The sequence below is a fragment of the Xiphophorus couchianus genome, chromosome 21 (assembly GCF_001444195.1).
Source record: "Xiphophorus couchianus chromosome 21, X_couchianus-1.0, whole genome shotgun sequence".
NCBI lineage: Eukaryota > Metazoa > Chordata > Actinopteri > Cyprinodontiformes > Poeciliidae > Xiphophorus > Xiphophorus couchianus.
In genome coordinates, this window is record NC_040248.1 from 16,740,377 (window position 1) to 16,760,971 (window position 20,595).

General features: G+C 41.0%; 3 protein-coding genes across 4 annotated transcripts; 2 read left to right on the top strand and 1 right to left on the bottom strand.

The window, feature by feature from the left end:
• The first annotated feature begins 1,715 nt into the window (after positions 1 to 1,715).
• Positions 1,716 to 5,341, top strand: nanog (nanog homeobox). The gene is made up of 4 exons (XM_028004584.1): positions 1,716 to 2,281; positions 3,101 to 3,477; positions 3,558 to 3,701; positions 3,955 to 5,341. Exons 1-4 carry the CDS (start codon positions 1,903 to 1,905, stop codon positions 4,300 to 4,302), a joined length of 1,248 nt encoding a protein of 415 aa, XP_027860385.1. The 5' UTR covers positions 1,716 to 1,902; the 3' UTR covers positions 4,303 to 5,341.
• Positions 5,342 to 5,674: 333 nt separating this feature from the next.
• tm9sf1 (transmembrane 9 superfamily member 1) lies at positions 5,675 to 14,673 on the bottom strand. 2 transcript variants are annotated; one of them, XM_028004571.1, is made up of 10 exons: positions 14,516 to 14,673; positions 14,207 to 14,445; positions 11,669 to 11,893; positions 10,615 to 10,746; positions 10,411 to 10,533; positions 9,957 to 10,315; positions 9,148 to 9,302; positions 8,724 to 8,909; positions 7,177 to 7,450; positions 5,675 to 6,558 (listed from the first exon to the last, which is right to left on the bottom strand). In XM_028004571.1, exons 3-10 carry the CDS (start codon positions 11,828 to 11,830, stop codon positions 6,165 to 6,167), a joined length of 1,785 nt encoding a protein of 594 aa, XP_027860372.1. In that variant the 5' UTR covers positions 11,831 to 11,893; positions 14,207 to 14,445; positions 14,516 to 14,673; the 3' UTR covers positions 5,675 to 6,164. The 2 variants fall into 2 exon arrangements, with proteins under 2 accessions (XP_027860372.1, XP_027860371.1); XM_028004570.1 differs by having other exon boundaries at positions 14,207 to 14,665.
• Positions 14,674 to 14,792: 119 nt separating this feature from the next.
• fen1 (flap structure-specific endonuclease 1) lies at positions 14,793 to 18,706 on the top strand. Its single transcript, XM_028004589.1, has 12 exons — positions 14,793 to 14,882; positions 15,213 to 15,307; positions 15,488 to 15,590; positions 15,725 to 15,827; positions 16,000 to 16,063; positions 16,218 to 16,327; positions 16,530 to 16,666; positions 16,785 to 16,851; positions 16,948 to 17,079; positions 17,801 to 17,952; positions 18,257 to 18,371; positions 18,541 to 18,706. The coding sequence occupies exons 2-12, from the start codon at positions 15,226 to 15,228 to the stop codon at positions 18,616 to 18,618; spliced, it is 1,143 nt and encodes a 380-aa protein (XP_027860390.1). The 5' UTR covers positions 14,793 to 14,882; positions 15,213 to 15,225; the 3' UTR covers positions 18,619 to 18,706.
• Positions 18,707 to 20,595: the final 1,889 nt, after the last annotated feature.

Consider the following 20,595-nt stretch of genomic DNA (forward strand, 5'->3'; position numbering starts at 1 on the left):
CGGGGCCCTGGTAACCGGTAATCGGACCTGGTGAAGCACAGAGACAAAATGAATGAACTCCCAACAAAACAATGCAATTGTGCATCTGTAAAAATCTACCAATTTCAGTGCAACAATTCCTGGAACTCCTCCTCCACACCTCAAAACCTGTTTGTCCAGCCATCAGCAGCCAGGCTGTAATCCACTCATACATACCAATGATGTTGTTGCCCACACCTGTCCGCTCACCCCCCCACCACCACTGTCAGCTGACCCTCCGTGACCCTCACAATGATGTTGGCTCCTACAACATCAGAGGAACAAGGCCTACCCTGCCAGAGATCAGTTAGGAATGCTAATGTCCCCCATTAGGTTCACTCTTCTCACTCATTTCACCACTAACTGAATCATTACCATGTCAACTGACACTGAGGCAGATGAAAAACAACCTTTAGAAGGCAATGTACAACCTAATCTGAATCATCTTTGTGAATAGGCTTGGAGACGAAGAGGTAGGAAGTAGCATAATCAAGTCCAGGACTGTAGCTCCAGTTTAGTGGCTGCCTCCCTTCATCCATCTTAGGCGTCCATCTCGGATTTATGCCTCAGGATAAAATCTGCAGGCAATTCGCTTGCCTTCCAAAAGTATTCACATCCTTTTTCATATTTTGTCACTTTCTAGCTAAGAGTAAATTTCATTGGGATTTAGGTGATAAACCAACACAAAGCAGCAATTTAAATGTATGTTTAGGGTCTATGTCTTGCTAAAAAGATGCGCCACGGCCCAGGTTTCAAGTCTTCTGCTGCCTCCAAAAGCGTTTCATGTCTTTAGCTCGTCGAATCAGAATCAGAGTTACTGGGCTGAATAAAAAGGCATAATATACCTTTCAGAATCTCATTTGTAAGAAATAAAGAAACAAAAACACACTATTTTCTTCTGTGCGGGCCCATCATATAAAAAAGTTGACAAACCACATTAAACTCTGTGCAAGAAAATGTGAAAAGGTAATGGGCTACGAACACCACAGGAAGGCATTGTGAATTTCAGTTTTCTCAGTCACAAAGAAAACGCTGACTCAAACAGCATCCACCGAGTCTGGGAATAATGGATTTAGTTTTCTCATTCGAGTCTAAAACTACTAAGAAAATAAAGAAGTATGGACCGAAGAAATTAAAAAGATTCACAAGTCAGTAATTTGTTTGTTTGTTTGTCTCTCATGTATCACTTGGTGCAAAAAAAAAAAAATGCTAAAACGTATGTAGTCCAAAGAGCAGCTATTTCACAACACTAACGTTTTAGCTAGTCAGTTTGGCAGACGGATTAATACCATTAATTTTAGAAATTTGTCCTGTGTTAACACAGAATCAGCTGCTCTGGACAAAAAGTATAAGGGCTCACACACAACATATAGCTTTGAAGACTGCAACTGTTGCAACTAAATACCAAACACAGAACTGTGTTTGGCATTTGGCGTGGTATTTGCATCTCAAATAATATTTTCACACAAAAATAAGACTAAAATCAGTTAAAATACACAAATCGATATAATAAAAGTACATTTCTTTAGAATATTTGTGCTTAAAAAAGGCGAGGCTATTGGGAGCATATTACTAATATTTTTAACTGTTTGGGCGTCCAAGGAGAAGATGCAGAGAGAATTTAAAAACAAATAAACTCAGTAACAAATAAAAACGCTAACCCTGCATGAGGCCGAGGGATAAACAGATGTGATTGGTTGAAAGAAGGGCACCCCGCCCACACCCGTGTCCACACCCACACACCTTATAAACAGACTGAACAGCTGCGCCGCCGTACGCACGACTCCTTTTGGCTCAGATGTTTTTCTGATGGTTGGCCGCGTCCTTCTTTTACCCGCAACGTTTTAAGTCGTGACCCGCGATTTTCCCAGAGGAAAAAAAAAAATGGCAGAGTGGAAGACGCAGGTAACTTACAACTACAACCCGTCTTATCATACCTACGCCTACAGTCTCGTGTACCAGACGGTACCCGAGCAGAATCATGGAAACCTGCCTGCCTGGGACGACAGCGGAGTCCCGGACTACAACGGCGAGGCGCCGCAGAACCTTTGCGCCGCCGTCGCGCCGATTGCCACCATGAACGGGAAAGAGTCCCCGCCGCGCAGCCCCGAGACCGTGACGGAAAGTTATCAGGGTGCCGGACTCGTGTACCTCCGTGGCACCCAGGCGGACCACCAAGCTGAGGCCTATGGAGACGGAGGGGGTGAGGCGAAGCGAGCCAGGAGCGACTCGGTCAGCGACTCTGAAGCGCACACTTCACCTGGTAAGTTGTACCTTTTAAATGTACAGCCAGTTTTAAACATGTTTTTTACTTCTACTTAGTCCGTCTTTAAGTCAGCATTCAGTTCAAATACTCACGTTTCCTGCAACAAACGTGTGAATTTCTTTCTCGAGCTTTAAAGAGGAGGCGAAGTTTGTTTCCATCTTGGTTTTGAGGTCTCCAAATATGGCGCCACCAGCCGTGTGGAACACAAAGTAGCGCCGCCTAGCGACCGAGTCTGTTTAGTGCCAGGACTAAACAATTCAATAAATAAATGATTGACAATTTTAGATAAAAAAAAAAAAAAAAGTAATTGTCTGCAATTTTCTATGTATAGTTGAATGACTTAATAATTTAAGTTTTTGGGGTTTTTTTAAAAAGGAAACTACGTGTAATGTTTGTATTTTTCAAAATTCAATTCAACCTTGCCAATCAGTCTGAGCGAGTCTAAAATTGTTATAAGGATTACCATCTAGATCAGGGGTCTCAAACTCCAGTCCTCGAGGGCCGCAGTCCTGCAACGTTTAGATGTGCCTCTGCTGCACCACCTGAACAGAATAATTAGGTCATTAAGGCTTTGGAGAACTGATCTACACAAGGAGGAGGTAGTTAAGCCATGTCATTCCAGCGTTTTGTACCTGTGGCACATCTAAAAACTGCAGGACTGCAGCCCTCGAGGACTGGAGTTTGAGACCCCTGATCTAGATGTTTATTTGGCGAGTCACATGGACAGCATCAAGTTAGTTCTTGGTGCACTAAACTATGAACTAAGAGGTGTATTAACATTTATTTTTACTAATAACTCTATTCCTTCTCATTTAGATTCTTGGAGCTCTGTCAGCAGCCGTGAAGGAAGTCTTCCTCAGGTGGACCCCACTACCTGGGTTGAGAAGGAGGTTGATGAGGAGCCCGTCATCAGAAACCTGGATGGCAATGAGGATGTTTCCAGCTCTTTCATGGAGGACTCCCAAAACATGGCCACACTCGGGAACGGGGACGGGAACAACTCAATCCCTGCCCCCCTTCCTGACCCACAGAAGCCCAGCACCCTTACTGTAGCTAATCCTAAAGTGAAGAGCCGGGCAGCCTTTACAGAGAGTCAGATGAATGCTCTCGTCCAGCGCTTCAGTGTTCAGCGTTACCTCACTCCAGCTGAGATGAAGAACCTGGCAGACATGACTGGACTGACCTATAAACAGGTGAGACATGATCAGTGAATGATGGGCACAGGATGGTGTCGTTTTGCACACTTTGAAATGGTTGTGATCCCGGTTTGCAGGTGAAGACCTGGTTTCAGAACCGGAGGATGAAGCTCAGGAGGCATCAGAAGGATACCAGCTGGGTGTCAGAGCGCTATACCATCCACAAGGACACTTCCACGCACAGACCGGTCTTGTCCAACATGGCCTCACACATCCCACCTGTAAGTGACTTTAATGGTTTACAAAAAGAGTGTACTAGGAACTCTATTTCTGTTAGGTGTCCAGTACGAGTTTTCTGTTAAGAGATAACAGAGGAATAGCGATCCGGACACAGAAAAACGCATCCATAATGGAGGCCTAACCACAGTTATGGTCACGGCCTCAAAGGCGAGATGCAACACTATACCACCCAACCGGTACATGCCGGTTGTAAAGTCAAATAACTAATTTGTCACATTTTTGTTTCTTTTGCAGTATCAAGGAGATGGCCGGCCCCAGTTCAGGGAGCATTACAACCAGCACGCGATGGAGGCAGCTTTCAAGAAGACCCCACCAAATCTGGCCTACTATCTTGCTGCTGTGGGCAGCACACCTGGATCTGCTGGTTATCCACCTTGGTCCACTAATGCGTCCCAGGCCAGTGTCTCAAACCAGCCCCATAATGCTAGGTGGGCTGTACCACAAGGGGGTGGCCCCTTTGATTACAGCCCCAACACGTTCAACTCAAACGCCTACATGCATGCTGCACGCTTTGAAAGCAAAGAGGGGGAGCCTGTAAACAGCTCCCTAAACACAGCTGTAATGCATAATGGAAACCAGTAGCTAGTGTGGGTAGTTACGGAAACCATTAGTGATTCAATGAGATGTTGATGGTGATTTTCAAAGTTGCTCACCTCATTTTGTAGTGAAATGTGATTTTAAGCAGACTGCATTGTTCTGTATCTGATTTCAATGTACTATTTTTTTCTTTTTTCCTCTTTGTTTTATTTTTATATGCAACTATTTTATGTGTGTTTTGAATGCTTCGTCACAGCAGATGCGTCCAGTTTGGACGCATTTTGAGCAAAAGGTTCACTGTGATGCAAAGTAACATACTTGACATGCACAATTTTGTAAATGCGTTTTTTTAAAAAGAAATGCAGGTACAATTTACAAGTGTTGTCTTGTCATTTTTGTGTCGATGTATGGCTAAGTTTTCACAATCGGTTTTCTACAGTTTAAAATCTTTTAGTGAGTGCTGGAGACAAATTGATTTTGATCATTTATCTGTTGAAGATTAAAGATTTGAATTTTTTTTTTTTTTTTTAACTCCATTTGGATTTTGTAGATCAGAGTGATGCTGGCTCAAACGTTGCCCATCATCTGGTTTTACAGCTTTGCATTCATATGGAGTTTGAATTCACTTCAACTTCCAAAGGAAGTTATGAAAATGAAAGCAAGCCATATTGCCCAGGGCTAATTTTAAGTGTGATTCCATTGAATGTTTTTACAACTATGGCAGTTGTAAGGGAATGATGAAGACTTATTTTTTTTCCTTCATCTTTTTTTTTTTTTCCCCTTATCACTGCACATTATAAAGTGATATTGTGACTCCTGTTAAAATGTGTATTTTCTTATGTGCTTCCATCACATTCTGCATTTTGGGAAAATACTCTGTACAACAAGCTAAATATTACATTGGCTTGTAAAATGCAAGGGAATGAGGGAAGTAGTCTTTTTGAACTGATTGTTCCACCGACTGATATTGCAATGATATTGTGCAGCCTTACCATGCAGTACTTGGGCTACATTGGTAAGGCTTAATTGTGGCATATTTAAGCCTGTATTGGAAAAGCAGAATAAAATTTGAGATGTGACATCAGGTACTTGACTTTTTTTTTCTTTTTTTTTTTAAGTTAGATGTTGCAATCTGTGAAACATGTTCAAATGGAAGAAAGCTGCAACCTCCACGCATTCACCAGACGAGTATGGGAAAACTACAGAAATCTTTGCTTGCGTTGTATTAAAAAGCACTTTATTGAAAAAAGTATTTACATCAGAACCAAAGTTGATGGTGACCATAGAATACAATTACAATATTGCTCCCCTTCACCAACAATTAGCAAAAACTCCTTAAATCTACAAGGCATTGTTTCTTCCATCCACTGTCAGGACAAAAACAACTTCAGACTCGGTGCAAAACATCTGAATAGACTTTTTTTTTTCCCCTAATGGGTTTGGGTATATTCACTGCAAGTATCACTTGCACTGCTGCATAATTAATTCTACATTATATTTTTGATGTACTAGAACTTTTAATAGCCAGCAGATGCAGCAAATAAGATTTTGGTCAAAACCCATTGTTAATATACCATGTAATAAGTACCAGAAGGTCCAGCGTACTGCGTCAGATGTCGCATGTTGTATTCATAATGCTATCTGAGAGCAATCATCCCTTTGAAGTGAAATAACTTGCTTTCTTGCTAAATCCCACACCTTAACATGTCCCTTCATCTGCCCAGTGATGCACCAAGTTTCCCTTTTTCAGCCGAAAAAACTATTTGAGTTCATTACTAACCCTTCATGGGAAGTCCAAGGCCCCTATTTCTTCTCCCATTAACACAACAGGAGACGTGGAGTCACAGAAAACACCGAAGACCGTCGATATGTTTGCTCAGAAGGTTTGTCTTCGGGCCGTCTCGAGTTTAATCCATCTTCAGGCTGCGGTAGATGTAGCGAATGAACGCCAGAGAGGCCCAGAACGACACGCTGCCCAGCATCAGCGTGAACACCAGCGCCGTCAGAAGCGAGTATCCGAAGAACTCGGAGCTTTGCACCAGGCCGCTCATGGAGGAGCGGTTGCGGTAGTAGAAGACGGAGTAGACGAAGATGAAGAGGCCCGTGGATCCGGTGCTCAGCACGCTCCGCCACCACCACCTGTAGTCCTCGCCCGACAGGAGGAAGTAGGTCAGGGCGACGGAGATGCAGGCGCCCACCGAGAGCAAGATGGCGAAGACGCAGAGCAGGATGCCGTACAGGGTGTAGTGTTCTCTGCCCCAAACGGTGGCGAAGATGTAGTAGAGTTCTACTGAGATGGCACTGAGGGGAGCAGTTTCAGGAAATTATTAAACAATCTTTCAAAGTTTAAGACTTCCTACATTTTGGTAAAACACATGTGTTGCCTTCAGGACTTCAAACCCACAAATATTTTTTGTGGGTTTGAATTTTTTACATATTATACATATATATATATATATATATATATATATATATATATATAAAGTGATTTTTTATAGCATCTTTTGTTACAGATGATCAAAAGTATACTAAAGGATTTTAGACAGAAAATAATATTTTTCTTATTTTAAAAAAAGAGATTTAATTATTTGTTTATTTGCATATTTTAATGTATTTCTAAAATTGGATATAGGCATTAATGCTTAAAAAAATCTGCACAATGCACTATTTTTAATCCGATTAAACAATTACTCATCACAATCATTGATAGAAAAATCAATTAGTATAATAATTGTTAGCTACATCCATACAAAGATGCTAGAAAACCATCTTTTTTTTTACCCTAATTATTTGGCAAGGCGCTGTAAATGCAAATTCTAAGCAACCTATGACAAATCAATTTTTAATCCAATCTGAAGTAAAGCGCTAAAGCTTCCAAATGTCTAAAGCTGCACCTCTTGTCGCAAACCCAGAGCTCACCTGAAAGGCAGGAAGCCACCAATGGCCATGTGCACGATGGTGTGTTTGTACCAGGGCTGCGGCGGGATCTGCCGGGGGATGTTGCGGGTGCGGCACGGTGCCTGGAAGCTGCCGGCTCGGTTCTTCCCCACGATGCCGCCGATGACGCTCAGGGGGAAGCCCACCAGCACCCAGGCGGCCAGCAGCAGGAGCACGGTGGTGGCCGGCAGAGCCTGCGTGGAGCCGCTCCACCAGTGGACCGAGTTCACTACGCTCCAAGTGAAGAAGAGCGGAGCTGCGGGAATGCGTGACCAAGTCAATAAAATGCATCTACTGATTTCCATTTCATGCAACGGCGCCCCAGAGCGTCGTCAATAATCAAAAAGTCATTAATATGAGATTGAATGTCGCAGGCCGAGCATGCTGGCGGCATATTTCATTAACTTGAACAAAGTGATGCAAATTCTAGTACTGCTAATAACTTACAAGCAAATTAGATAAATTACTTTTACTCTTCATAATCTTCCTTTCTTGATTGCCATAATTGTTAGATCTGCTTCTTCATTTAGATGGTAAGCTGCAAACTTTAAAATCTGCTGACTGGATTAGACCTATTCAGCCCTAACATTTGCAGCCTTTGCAAGAAAGTCGAATTAGGAAGGAATAAAAACATCAACTCTTCTGCAGCTTTCACTGCAAAGCAGCTGAAGTCTGCTCATCCCAAACATGTGCAACAAAAAGGTATAATGGCTCATAAAGTCAGCTGAACACGCCAGAGGGAATGTTTACTTTACATCTGATATGCCTTACTCTATTCTGATTGGTGTAAGGGTGGGTCAGTTACTGGTGTCACATTATATCAGAGTATTAAAAAGTGACAGTTTCTTATTCCTAACATGTTCTCTTATGTAGTCCCCAGTATCAGTGCAGAAGAGTTTTATCGCAGAGTAACATAATGCCGTTCCTCTCTCACATGTTGCTGCGCTCTGCAAATTTACCAGCCGCAAAATCACCAAAAAGTGTTAATTTAAATTTCTTTTATTTATTGAAATTGCATTTATTTTGGAGTCATCAAAACAACCCAAACATCATGGATTCAGACTGCTATTTACGCTGTACAACATAGTACAACACAGCCTTCACTGGCATCGGTTTCATTCATTTAAATATCTCAGTGCTGTACCGGAGACCTCAGCATCCACTCACGACATTCAGTGTGTCCTGTTTGACCTCACACTCAGGGTTAAAATCATAAACAAAGGAATCACTATCATTTCCAGCATTCTCCCCAGCCAAAAAAAAAGGTATGAGTTTGCACATTCCTTTCACCATAAAAATAAAGTTTACAGTACCAGCCTAAAAACTAGAACCACGTAGCCTTCAACACAAAAAGACTTTCTACTTTTAATAAAATTGTTTGATGCTTTTTTAAAAAAATTATTATTAAACCTGCCTGATATAAGCTATGTGTATAAAACTGGTCATGTACATTTAAAATCTCTTGGCTAGTTAGACTTACGTAGTAAATCTCAAACAAAATGATTTGAACCTGAAGCGTTGAGCCTCACCTGAGAAAAGAGATGATGTGAGGATGATGTTCCACACCCAGTGCTGCCCGTTGATCTGCGTGTAGAAACTGCAAGAGACGTAGCCGGACACGCAGCTGGTGAGTGCGTACAGCACGATGGCGGCCGAGTTGATGGCCCCATGCCGGTGTATGTTGAACATTCCCAGCAATGCCATGACGATAATGGCTGAAGTAAAAAGAGAGAGACAAAAAAGCTACTACATCAGTGTTACCTTTGCCACACATTTGTTAAGGTTCTCGTTTCTCTGTATCATGCTTCCTTTATACAAACTGTTGTAACCGGTGATTGGAGCTTCGTTTTCGAACTTGAACAGGGGTATTTTTCTTTCGAACAGTCTTGTGTCGCCGCGATTGGTTGTTTATTCTACAGTATAGCGCATGTCTACGTGAGACTGAAGGCTCACCTGTGGCGAGAGTTAAGAACTGAGCTCCAACTCCGAGAACGGCGCACAAAAGGCTTTTAAACGGCGGGAATCTGAAAACATCAGTGTGTATGATTTTCCAGCCGTTGTCTCCTTGATCCAAATCGTCGCAGCCGCCCTCCTCTTCCACATTGTACCTGAAATAAAAGGGCATTTTTTTTAAACACAGAACAGGCAAGTGTGTCTTCTGTGAGCTTCACAACTGCATTCAAGATGGTGACGAAGAAAGAGATGCACAGAAAGCAGCTGAAATAAATTTTACACTGTTCAAAGATGGTTAATACTTCAAATGGTGTTTTGTCCTTGATAAGAATCACATATTTCAGCGGGAAGATTGCTGATCGACTTTTAAAATAAAATTAGTCTTGACAGGACAAAGCTGGTAAAATCCATTTCCTCGTTCTACGCTTAGCTTCATACAGAGGGTCTGGACTCTTGGATATTGGAAAAAAGATGGCTTCCTTTCAGATTTTCCCCAATCACTAACATTTGTTTGTGATGTATGTACTCTGTCTCCCTTTATATGCAGCTAATAATAATAAAAAAAGAAAACAAAGCACACCACCATTTGTTTGTGGAAATTAACTTCTTATGCATGCAGATCACTTTTTAGAGCACTAAAAAACACCAAACGGAGCAGAAAATAAAATGAATGCTCACTATAATCCATTTTTTCCTTGACGTCGTGCAAAACCTCAATGCTAAACTCACCAGAAACAGTGAAACCAAAACCGTGTGCACCAGGTTTTTAACAGAACTGTGAATGACTGAGGTGTTTTTTGCCAACTTACCTGGCAAAGTCATTTTTAAGGACCCGCATCAGGATGATAATGACGAAGCCCAGCAGCAGCACCACCAGCACCAGCGAGTTGATGATGGACAACCAGTGGATCTCCAGTGTTTTCGGGAAGAACGAGTAATCTCTAAGGCGCTCGGCTCTGCGGGCGGAAGGCAGGCTGGACTTGTACCAGTGGACGCTGTAGGTGTGCGTGACCGTCATGCTGCCTCCGCCCACGCCGACCCCAGCCACCGCTGCTCCCGCCCCCTCCTCCAAGGGAAAGGGCTTGACGTCCTTCACTGAGACATTGGCAAAGATCACGGAGTCGCCGTTGTACTCGATGTTGAAGTCTAGGTGAGTCCACAAGCCCACCTGACGGAGGAAAGGGGAACAAGAGGAGATGAAAGTTAAGGAGGCAGACAGACGGCACAGTCACTAAAAAACAAATCTACGGTTTCTCTCTTCACCTTGTGGCTGTGAGGCAGGAAGCCGCTCTCTTCGATGTATCCCACAAAGCCCCAGATTGGAATATCATCCAGGACAAATTCAAAGTAATACAGCTCCTCGATGGCTTCACGAAGCTCGTCCACCTGAGGCACATAAAACAGAGCAGCTTTTATAAGCAAAAAGCGCAAAACCTTTCATTTAAAATGAGTCATTTCAAATATTACCTGCTTTTCCGACAGCGTGAGCTTGCAGAGAGTTTTTTTGTCCACGTTTTCTTGGAAGGGGATGACATACAAAGACTCAGCCATTCTGTCACCGTCCAGCACTTCGCCCAGACTCAGGGACTTGTGGTGCACCTGAAGAAGAAGAAGAGGCTTCATGATGAGATGGACACCAGCAAAAAGCCAACGTGGGTAGCGAAAGGGAGCAATGAGCTCAAAACAGAACATACAATTTATTAACACAAACTATTTGAGTCAGCATAAATTCTTATTGACCCTACTTTAGAGCTGTTAGACTTTTTGAGAAAACCTACAATAAGTGGACAAAAGCAATCTTTTCTTAATATCTACTCAGAAAACAGGACACATATATCTTTTATATTATAAAAGATAAAGATATTATATCTTTAATATCTTTTTTAGCAACTTGAGTTAGTATCTTACATGAAAGATCTTAAAGTACATTTTATTCAATTCTATCAGGGTTTCAAAAACTCAAATGTAAGGCTTTTTAAGACTTTTTTCAGACCATTACAAATTAAATTTAAGACCGATGTATTCATGAACTTAATCCAGCCACCTGGTGATAAATCTAAACGTGCCCATGCCAGATGCAAAGCTAGTTAGCAAGGGTATGCTAGCAGTGAGTTACTAGTAGCCTCACTGGTCTAGAGTCACAAATAATGTGGACTCAAACATTTGCCTGATGAAATAGTTTCACAAGGAAAAAAAAAATCATAAAATAGACAAGACAAAATTTAAGATTTGTGATAAATGCATTTAAGGTCAATTTACTTTAAAAAAACAAATTCAAGACATTTTAAGGCCTTAACTTTAGATACATGAACTCAGGACTTTTAAAAACCTTTAAAGGATGTGCAGACACCATGTTTAAAGCAAACCAAGCTATAAACAGGGATAAAAATCTTTTTTTATAATCATGCCGTCACGATGGAAATGTAACATCTTACAAATGAATAAATATAGCAGTCAAAAACGGACTTAATTTTCTCTTGGGACCTATTGTTTCTACAGTGTCACAGCAGCGAGGACTGACCTTATCTGGTCTGCAAACAGGCAGAGTGTAGTAGTGATACGTCTCCTGAGGATTATGGTAAGGGCCCACTTTGTTGACATAAAGAGTCACATTGTCTCCCTTCTTGTAGCTCGCTGCCCAGCCTGAGAACAAGCCCAGGATCAAGAAGCAGAGCACTGCCATCGTCCCCCAGTAGCCGCCCGGGAGCTATCCAGTTCCACCGCGTGCAACACCTGCAGCAGAGACGAACAGTTTGTCTGCATGTGTTGAAAATCTCTCCCTTCTAGCACACCGTTCCTAACGTTACGTCAGCCTTGTCACTCATTTGGGGTTGTAACATCGGTTAAGACGATACGCAATAAACAGGAAACTTTGGAAACGACCTTTAACAGTTCACAGGGCCTGCTTTACTGAGAGATGCTGCTCTCAATAAAGTGTGTGTGTGTGCGCGTGTGGGGGTGTACGTGTGTGTGTGTTGTGGTTTTCAAGCAATCTCATCAGATTCACTGGGCGGAATGCAGATTCAGTTTCATACAGGCTTAAAAAACACGTCTTCTGGGCTTTTTATAAACCGGCAGTGGAATTTTAAGTGGAAAACCTCATGTTATGGTAAAGGTAAGGCTTTGGAACTATTATATTCAAAATGCGTGAATTAAATCGGCATTAGAATGTCATTCTTTGTACAATAGACTGTGTGTACGTTTACTATGAGTTACGAGTACAAAAGAAAAGCAGACAGGCGTAACTAGCTTGTTAGGTCGGCTGTGGAAAAACTGACTGAAGGATAATTATTGCCGCTATATAATTTTATCACTTCAGAACCCACTATGTGAAGTGTTTCCTCTTTGGACTTATTTGCAAAGCAGAATTTTATGACAGTAACTGCTGTCTCAGTCCATTTAAGATCTTTGGAAGAATTTGAGAGCATATGAAGGTATTTTGGCTGAAAACATAACAAGATAACTCTGTTTTTAAAAAAAAAAAAATTATTATTATTATTATTAATTATCTATTTAGTACAAACCCAATTTTCCAACTACCAACATTTTTAAAAACTACTGCACAAGTCCTGGACTCTTTCCAGCTTGTTTGTGATGTTATAAAAAAAACAACAACAACCAGCAAACATGACATAAAAATAACATTTTTAGCCTTCAAGAGTGGCATCTCTTGGTTCCTTTTTTACTCAAAAGAGGAAATTTCCAAATTTGTATGCAAGAATTTTAACAAAAAAAGGTGCTAAAGTTAGAAATTTGACTGGGAAAGGAAAAGCTTCCTTTGCAAATCCTGATTTCAACATTAACCATGGATGACTTGTGTATAAAAGTGACAGGTGCAGTGAAAGTAAAAAATTCAGGGCTATTTCCACATGATTTGCATCTCCATAATTCTGTTTGCATAAACTCCTACAAGGCCAACTTTAGTGATCATGTTGTAAAAACTAAATGCAGACAAAGACACTGATATTGGATTATATTATGAATAACACATAAGCTGGTCCTTAAGCATTTTAACTATTCATAGAGGTCTTCCACCATCCCAAAACTAGCTTGGGTTTCATGGCATTTCCACGCGAGTCTCGGCTGTTTATTCAGGTTGATTGCAACACAAGCTGTACAGGTTTCAAGCTGACCGGCTGGCTGTGGATTACTAACAGCTTTACATGTAGATTCTGAGATTTCTTCTTGTTTGAGCCAATTTGACAGTGACAACCCCCAAACTGTGATCGATACGGCGGTGGAAGCGAAAGCAAAAGATGACACTGACAGTACGAATCTGTTTCTACTACCTGTTGGAACTTTCTCTTTGATTGGATTCTTGACAAATTTTGGCTCATGCCGGTTTTTAGCTGGCGTCATCTTTAATAATAAGGCTAGCAACCAATACAGCAACCTGCTATCAGAAACAAACACTACCATTTTTACAGCACTACAATGACAGTGATTGCAACTCCAGGTGCATACATGGCGTATTGAACAGCTAGGATGGGTTAATTATAAATCTGACTGCCCTTGTAATCATTGTCTGTGAAAGCGGGGAGTGATGCTGTACTTCTTCATGGTTTTTGAAGAAGTACAGCATCTTCATGTTTTTTGGTTTCTTTTTCAAAGAGGAAATTATCTCTTTGAAGGTGGAAAACATGCAAATAAAGATAAACCCCCCAAAATATCAATGGAAGCACTTAAAAGAACCAATCGGTCAGTGTATGCCTCAGGTGATGTCACTGGAGGAAAGCGTGACTGGATTCATGTCTTTGCGAGGTTAGGTTTTTATGTTGATTAAATAGAAAATGACAGAAACATAAATAACAACAAAAAAAATTACAATAATGTGTTCCATCGGTGAAAAACTATAACTAAAGTGGGTTTGGTCGACTTCACAGAAAATCTGCTAAGTACCTTTAAAGAAACTTAACCTCGATTAGTTTGTTTTTTTACCCCTTTATATACCTAGACATTTTAAAAACAATATACATGGAGATTTTCGTTCTAAAGCAGACATGATTTACAATGATTGAAAATGTCTTGGTCAAGTTGCTAAACTGTGATCTGCGAGTCTCACCGTCCCGATGCTGCAGAACCAACTAAACCAGTCTGGTCGCCGGATTCCTCGGACTCCAGGCCCTGACGGTCCGCTCGGCTCCGACAACGCTCACCGTGAAGCCCTAACGCTGCAGCCGAACCCCGGGGACATCCTGGATGAGGTGCGTCAAAACGATCCCCTCCGCTTATATCTGGACACTCGGTACTTTTACTGACAGAAGTAGAAGAAGAAAACGGGCTCCGACTACACGTCACCTAAAGAAATAAAAATAATGATGACTCGCTTCAGTTTTCCGGGGAGGGCGGAGAAACACGAAGTGCACACCTGTAATGTTATCGTTATTTTAACAGCTGTAATGTTTGTCCTTCCTTTAAATCATTATAACTTCTGTTCCCCACATGACAAAACACCAAAAGTGGGATTAAAGCGTTTGGAGCTGATAGCACAACGTATTCACTGTCTTCTGTATGGACCGGATTTCCTTCAACCTCAATGGACCAATCCGGTGTCCCTGTCGGGCTTCCGTATTGAAGCTCAGACCAGTTTAATCGCACCAGGCGTAACGATGCGCACGTCTCCCTGATTCCGTGACGCTGATACGCTCGACGTTTTGATTAGTAATGCCTCCCAATTCATTTCCCGCGAAACTATCGCAGTTTCTGGCGCTCAAGTGGGTAAACCAGGCTAACAGGTGAGTCTGAGTAAACAATGACAACTATTGACCTTTACAGCAAAATACAACCTCAGAGCAGTATGTAAACTTTCACTATGATTATTACAGGTCATATTGAAGCGCTTTAATTAACCAACGCTACTTTAGCAACACAATGTTAGCAAAGTAAAACATCGACTTTAAGGTGGTCTGCAGTAATGTGTGCTAACTCGTCCTACATATTTATATGTTTTCTGTGATACAAAGACGTATCTGGACCCCTCGCTGCAGAGTGTTAATGTGTAATTGTAAGCACACTTCCCGCTGTTATCGCTGCACGTTTCTAAAAGCGTTAACATTGTTTTTCAGATAGCATCTCGCAATGGGAATTCACGGACTGGCCAAGCTAATAGCCGATCATGCCCCCGGTGCCATCAAAGAACAGGACATCAAAAACTACTTCGGTAATTCTAACAAATTACTTTTCCTACATTTAAATTGCTAAGGTCACAAGAAACGCAAATACACGTTTAGTCATTGTTGGAATGAAGCTTATGTCAGTCGTGTTATTAAACTTTTTTTTTTTTAACCATACAGTGACATTAAATATAAAATAATCTTGATGTTTCAATTGCTTTTTGTAGGCAGGAAAATTGCTATTGATGCCTCCATGTGCATCTACCAGTTCCTGATTGCTGTCCGACAGGATGGGAATGTTCTGCAGAGTGAAGACGGAGAGACTACAAGGTTCAGCATAAATGATTTGATTTCTGACCATATTTGCAGTATGCATTGGATACACTAGTTTTTTTTTTTTTAAAGAGCAGTAGCCTACCCCCACTGCATGAACTAAAGAGGTTTGTGACTTTCCCTTTTTCTAGCCACTTGATGGGAATGTTCTACCGCACAATCCGCATGTTGGAGAACGGGATCAAGCCGGTGTATGTGTTTGATGGGAAACCTCCACAGCTCAAGTCAGCTGAGGTTTGTATGGACTCTGTCGGGCACGGGTTGATAAGAGGTCACATCGGCTGAGTTTAAACCATGAATTTTTAAAACCATGGCATAACTTTGTTGAAATGGCAAATGACAGTCCAATGCTTAGACCTCGTGTTAATATCGTCTTCATTTTTCCACCAATGTTTTCTTTGTTTAGCTGGAGAAGAGAGGGGAGAGGAGAGCAGAAGCTGAGAAAATGCTTGCCAAAGCTCAGGAATTGGGTAAAAAAAAAAAAAAATTATTTTAGTAACAAAACTTTGCATCCTTTCTTTTCCCCTCACTGATGTGGAAATTAAAAGAATATTGAATATGAGTCATGTTTTTTTTTTTCCCATGCTTATTTTTTAAATTATTATTATTATTTCCTCAAACCAGGTGAGCAAGAGAATATTGACAAGTTCTCCAAGCGACTCGTGAAAGTCACCAAGCAGCATAACGATGATTGCAAGAAGCTACTGACCTTGATGGGAGTGCCTTATATCGAGGTACCATTAAAAGCTGCTTTACTGCTGACCTTTTAAAAATTGAAAAGAATTCAAAGAATTTTTTGTGCATCTTGGCTCTACGGTGAATTTGCAGATTTACAGTTCTTGAATATATTTTTTAAAAACCAATTGCTACTGGAGAAATAAATAAATATGCGTAAATAAATGTGCTACGTGATTTTTTTTTTGTTTGTTTTTTTAGGCTCCGTGTGAGGCTGAAGCCAGCTGTGCTGCTCTGGTTAAAGAAGGGAAGGTCTTTGCTACGGCAACGGAGGATATGGATGGACTGACCTTTGGGACGAATGTCCTGCTAAGACACCTCACTGCCAGTGAAGCAAAGTACACACCTTTACTTATTTCTGTTCTTTCTTAATAATGTTATAAAGACAAAAACGAGCTTCCTGTTTATGTTGAGTGCTTATATATTTAATTTTTAAATGCCTTTTTTTTGCTGCAGAAAACTTCCTGTCCAGGAATTTCACTTTAATCGCATCCTGCAGGACATCGGTCTGACCAGTGAGCAGGTGGGTTGTTACTGTTACCTACATCTGACTGCAGAACAGTAAATGCTTATTATCTGTGCAGCACAGGACTCAACTATCAGTATTTATTTCTTCCAGTTCATAGACCTTTGTATTCTGCTGGGGTGTGACTACTGCGGCACCATCAAGGGAATCGGTCCCAAGCGAGCCATCGACCTGATCCGGCAGCACGGCTCCATAGAGGAGATCCTGGAAAACATTGATACAAGTGTAAGTTAAATAATTTTTTTCTCTTACTGAGATTCGTTTTGTGTTGTGTGGAACAAGTGGAAGCAAGCAAAAACTTACAACCAGAGAGTGTGAGATACATCTATACATTTTTTACAAGTGATGCATGTTAAGTTGCAGGACTTGGAGAAATGTTTTGTTTTAATTTTTTTTTTTTTTTTTAAAACACCAACAAGGATGCATAAAGATTACAAAAAGTTGAGACAAAATATGTCTTGCAGATGATAAAAATCACACCTCATGCTTATTTTAGTTTTTTTGTACATTTTATTTGAATGCATGAATGCATTTTGAATGAAAAATACCTTTTCTGAACTCCTGTAAAACTCAGAATGGAGATTAGTCTATAAGTACTGAACAGTTGTTTTCCACAATTTCTCCATGTTTCATTTTACTATTAAAAATAGCTGTTTGAAAGAACTTTATAGAAACATGTTTACTTGATTTCCCATTATACATTTATCTAACCATTCACAATGTCAGTTGAGTCAGTGGAAACATTTACGTAGTCAAATATTTAAAAAATTGATGTATTTTGAATAATGTCTGGACTTTTAGCTCCCTCATCTTTCGGCTTCATGACATGTTTTGGGTCACCCCAATGCATCTTTTTACGAGACAATAAATAAATTAATTGTGGTCCAACCAGGCAGTGAATGTAATTTTTTTTGTTTTCGTGTGCGTTTCGTTCACCTTTTTGCAGAAGCATCCGGCCCCAGAGGACTGGCTGTACAAAGAAGCGAGGAATTTGTTTTTGAAGCCAGAGGTGGTGGACTCCTCCACAGTGGACCTGAAGTGGAAGGAGCCTGATGAGGAGGCTCTGATCCAATTCATGTGCAGTGAGAAACAATTCAGGTGAGCTGAATGGAGAATCATTCTGGATTTTTAAACCTTTTTTTTTTTTGCACGCATTTCTCCTATGATGCTAGAGTGATTGGTTATTGTGGTGTTTGCTTGATAAACTGCTTTTACATCGTTAATCCACTAGTCTCCGCTGTTGGCCGCTTTTAAATGCGGTTGCTTTACGTTCCTTGTAGCCATTGTTGAAGGATATTGTGCACTTGTCACTTAAGCCAGTTAAATTGGTCTTATTTCTCCCTGATTACCTGCATACAGCAGTATTCATTTTAAGTTCTGAGTCCTTTTTGTGTGTTTTCAGTGAGGACAGGATCCGTAACGGCTGTAAAAAGATGATGAAGAGCAGACAAGGTAGCACACAGGGAAGACTGGACTCTTTCTTTTCCGTCACTGGTTCACTCTCCTCAAAAAGGAAGGTATGCAGACTTCAGCGGACCGCTAGCCCAATGGTTATTTCAAATGTTATTTTTAAATGGACGTTATTTGTGGTTCCTCATGTTTACATCTTGTTTTTTGGAGACTCGGTAACATACTAATCAACTAGAAAAATATTAAGTATTTCCTGTTTTATTTCTGTTTTCTAAGGAACCGGAGACCAAAGGATCTGCAAAGAAAAAACAGAAAACTGGAGCAACTCCAGGCAAATTTAGGAAGGGCAAATAGACTGAACTCTGATCACTTGATGTTACTGCTACGTATGCAACATATTAAATAAGAACTATTCATTTTTTCATGAGGAAAATGCTGCACAGAAAGAGCTTTAGTTCAATCATTATTTCATTAAAATATTTTTTGTTTATGACCAACCACAATCCAAGCTGGCTGTATTTTAAGGTGCTGAATGGGTTTAGTAACATGCTTGAAATAAAAATCTTATTTTGTAGTGAAAGCTGTCGCCTGACTTTTGATTAATTTTTATTAACACTTAAAATATGGACTGATTACTTAAAAATAAGTGGAAGTAAAAATTGCTGGTTCATCGTCAAATATGTTTTGCATCATTTACAGAAGTAGTGGAGGGAAATGACTGGACAGGGAGGACTCAGTTCACATGGACTCACAGAAATATTACTTATTTGAACTGAAAAATGTTTCTTCCCTTTATATTTTTATTGGTTACATATAGAATAGAAGTACTTTATTCATCCCAGCAAGGAAATTACTTCGCAGTTACAGCATAGAGACAAGACACAATAACAACTACCACTGAGTAGTAGTTGTAGATAAAATAAAATATAAAATGCTATATATTGTAAAAATATAAAATGCTGTTAATATAAAAAGCAACTTAAGAGCAGTCCTTGCAAAGATTCAAAAAATGCAGATATGTATATGTAAATATATGTACAGCAAGTGTGCCACAGTGCAGTTGTGCAAAATCGGACTGAATAGTGCAGAACAATGATTTAGCTTTTATTGTACAGTGAGATGGCATGTGGCAGGAAGGATTTCCTGTATCTGTCCCTACGACAGCGGAGCTGGAGCAGCCTATGTGAGAAGGTGCTCCGCTGTCTGTCCACTATGTGGTGGAGAGGATGCTGTTTATTGTCCATAATAGACAGAACCTTCTTCAGTGTCCTCCTCTCCACCACAGTTTCCAGGGACCCCAGCCTTAGTCCCAGTACACAGCCAGCTTTCCTGATGATTTTGTCTAGTCTATTAGAGTCGCTGGCTCTGATGCTGCTTCCCCAACACACAGCAGCAAAGAAGATGGCGCCGGCAACAACACTGTGATAAAAGGTCTCCAACATCTTGCTGCACACATTGAAGGATCTCAGCTTCCTTAAAAAATAGAGTCTGCTCATCCCCTTCTTGCACACAGCGTCGGTGTTAGATGCCCAGTCCAGTCTGTTGCCGATTACAACTCCCAGGTATTCGTAATCCTCCACCTCCTCCACCACTTCTCCTTTGATCTTTAGTGGCCATGAAGGTATCTTCTTCCTTCTGAAGTCAATCACCATGTTGAGCCTCAGGTGATTCTGCTCAGACCACTCCACAAAGCCGTCCACCAATGTCCTGTACTCCCCCTCCCCTCCATCCCCTTTACACCTGACAACCGCTGAGTCATCAGAAAACGTCTGTAGGTGACATGACTCAGAGTTGTGCTGGCAATCAGTGGTGTACAAGGTGAAGAGAAAGGGAGAAAGCACAGTTCCCTGTGGAGCTCCTATGTCACTGACCACCACATCAGACAGGACACTGCCCAGAGAGACAAACTGTGGCCTGCCTGTCAAGTAGTCAGTCACCCAGGAGATCACTGAGTCGTTGACACCCATCCTCCGCAGCTTCTCACCCAGCAGCAGAGGCTGGATGGTGTTGAAGGCACTGGAGAAATCAAAGAAGGTTAAGAAGAGAGTAAAATTCCATAGTCCAGAAAATTGGAGAATGCAACAAGACTGAGAAGAAGTATATTTGAGACGAGACAAAAGCTTTGAAAATATGACCAGCTTTGAGAACCATAATGCAAGTTGTTGCCTTCAGAAGTCAGTCACTTTGTACATTTTGTCTGCAATTTAATTTTCCTAGAGAAATCCGACTGTTCTGCAAAGTCCTCTGTTGTTTGTTGTAAAACAGTATCCCAACCTTTGACCGTCTTATTCAGCGTCGTTCAATGACCTGAAACTCTTCAAACTAACCAAA

Coding starts and splice junctions, on each gene's coding strand:
- nanog (XM_028004584.1), top strand. CDS start 1,903: ATGGCAGAGTGGAAGACGCAGGTAACTTACAACTACAACCCGTCTTAT. Junction 3,478..3,557: donor CTGGACTGACCTATAAACAG/GTGAGACATGAT, acceptor CCCGGTTTGCAG/GTGAAGACCTGGTTTCAGAA. Junction 3,702..3,954: donor TGGCCTCACACATCCCACCT/GTAAGTGACTTT, acceptor TTTCTTTTGCAG/TATCAAGGAGATGGCCGGCC.
- tm9sf1 (XM_028004571.1), bottom strand. CDS start 11,830: ATGGCAGTGCTCTGCTTCTTGATCCTGGGCTTGTTCTCAGGCTGGGCA. Junction 10,316..10,410: donor TCCTGCCTCACAGCCACAAG/GTGAAGAGAGAA, acceptor TTCCTCCGTCAG/GTGGGCTTGTGGACTCACCT. Junction 8,910..9,147: donor GTTCTTAACTCTCGCCACAG/GTGAGCCTTCAG, acceptor TTTTTACTTCAG/CCATTATCGTCATGGCATTG.
- fen1 (XM_028004589.1), top strand. CDS start 15,226: ATGGGAATTCACGGACTGGCCAAGCTAATAGCCGATCATGCCCCCGGT. Junction 15,591..15,724: donor GAAGACGGAGAGACTACAAG/GTTCAGCATAAA, acceptor CCCTTTTTCTAG/CCACTTGATGGGAATGTTCT. Junction 16,852..16,947: donor TCGGTCTGACCAGTGAGCAG/GTGGGTTGTTAC, acceptor TATTTCTTCCAG/TTCATAGACCTTTGTATTCT.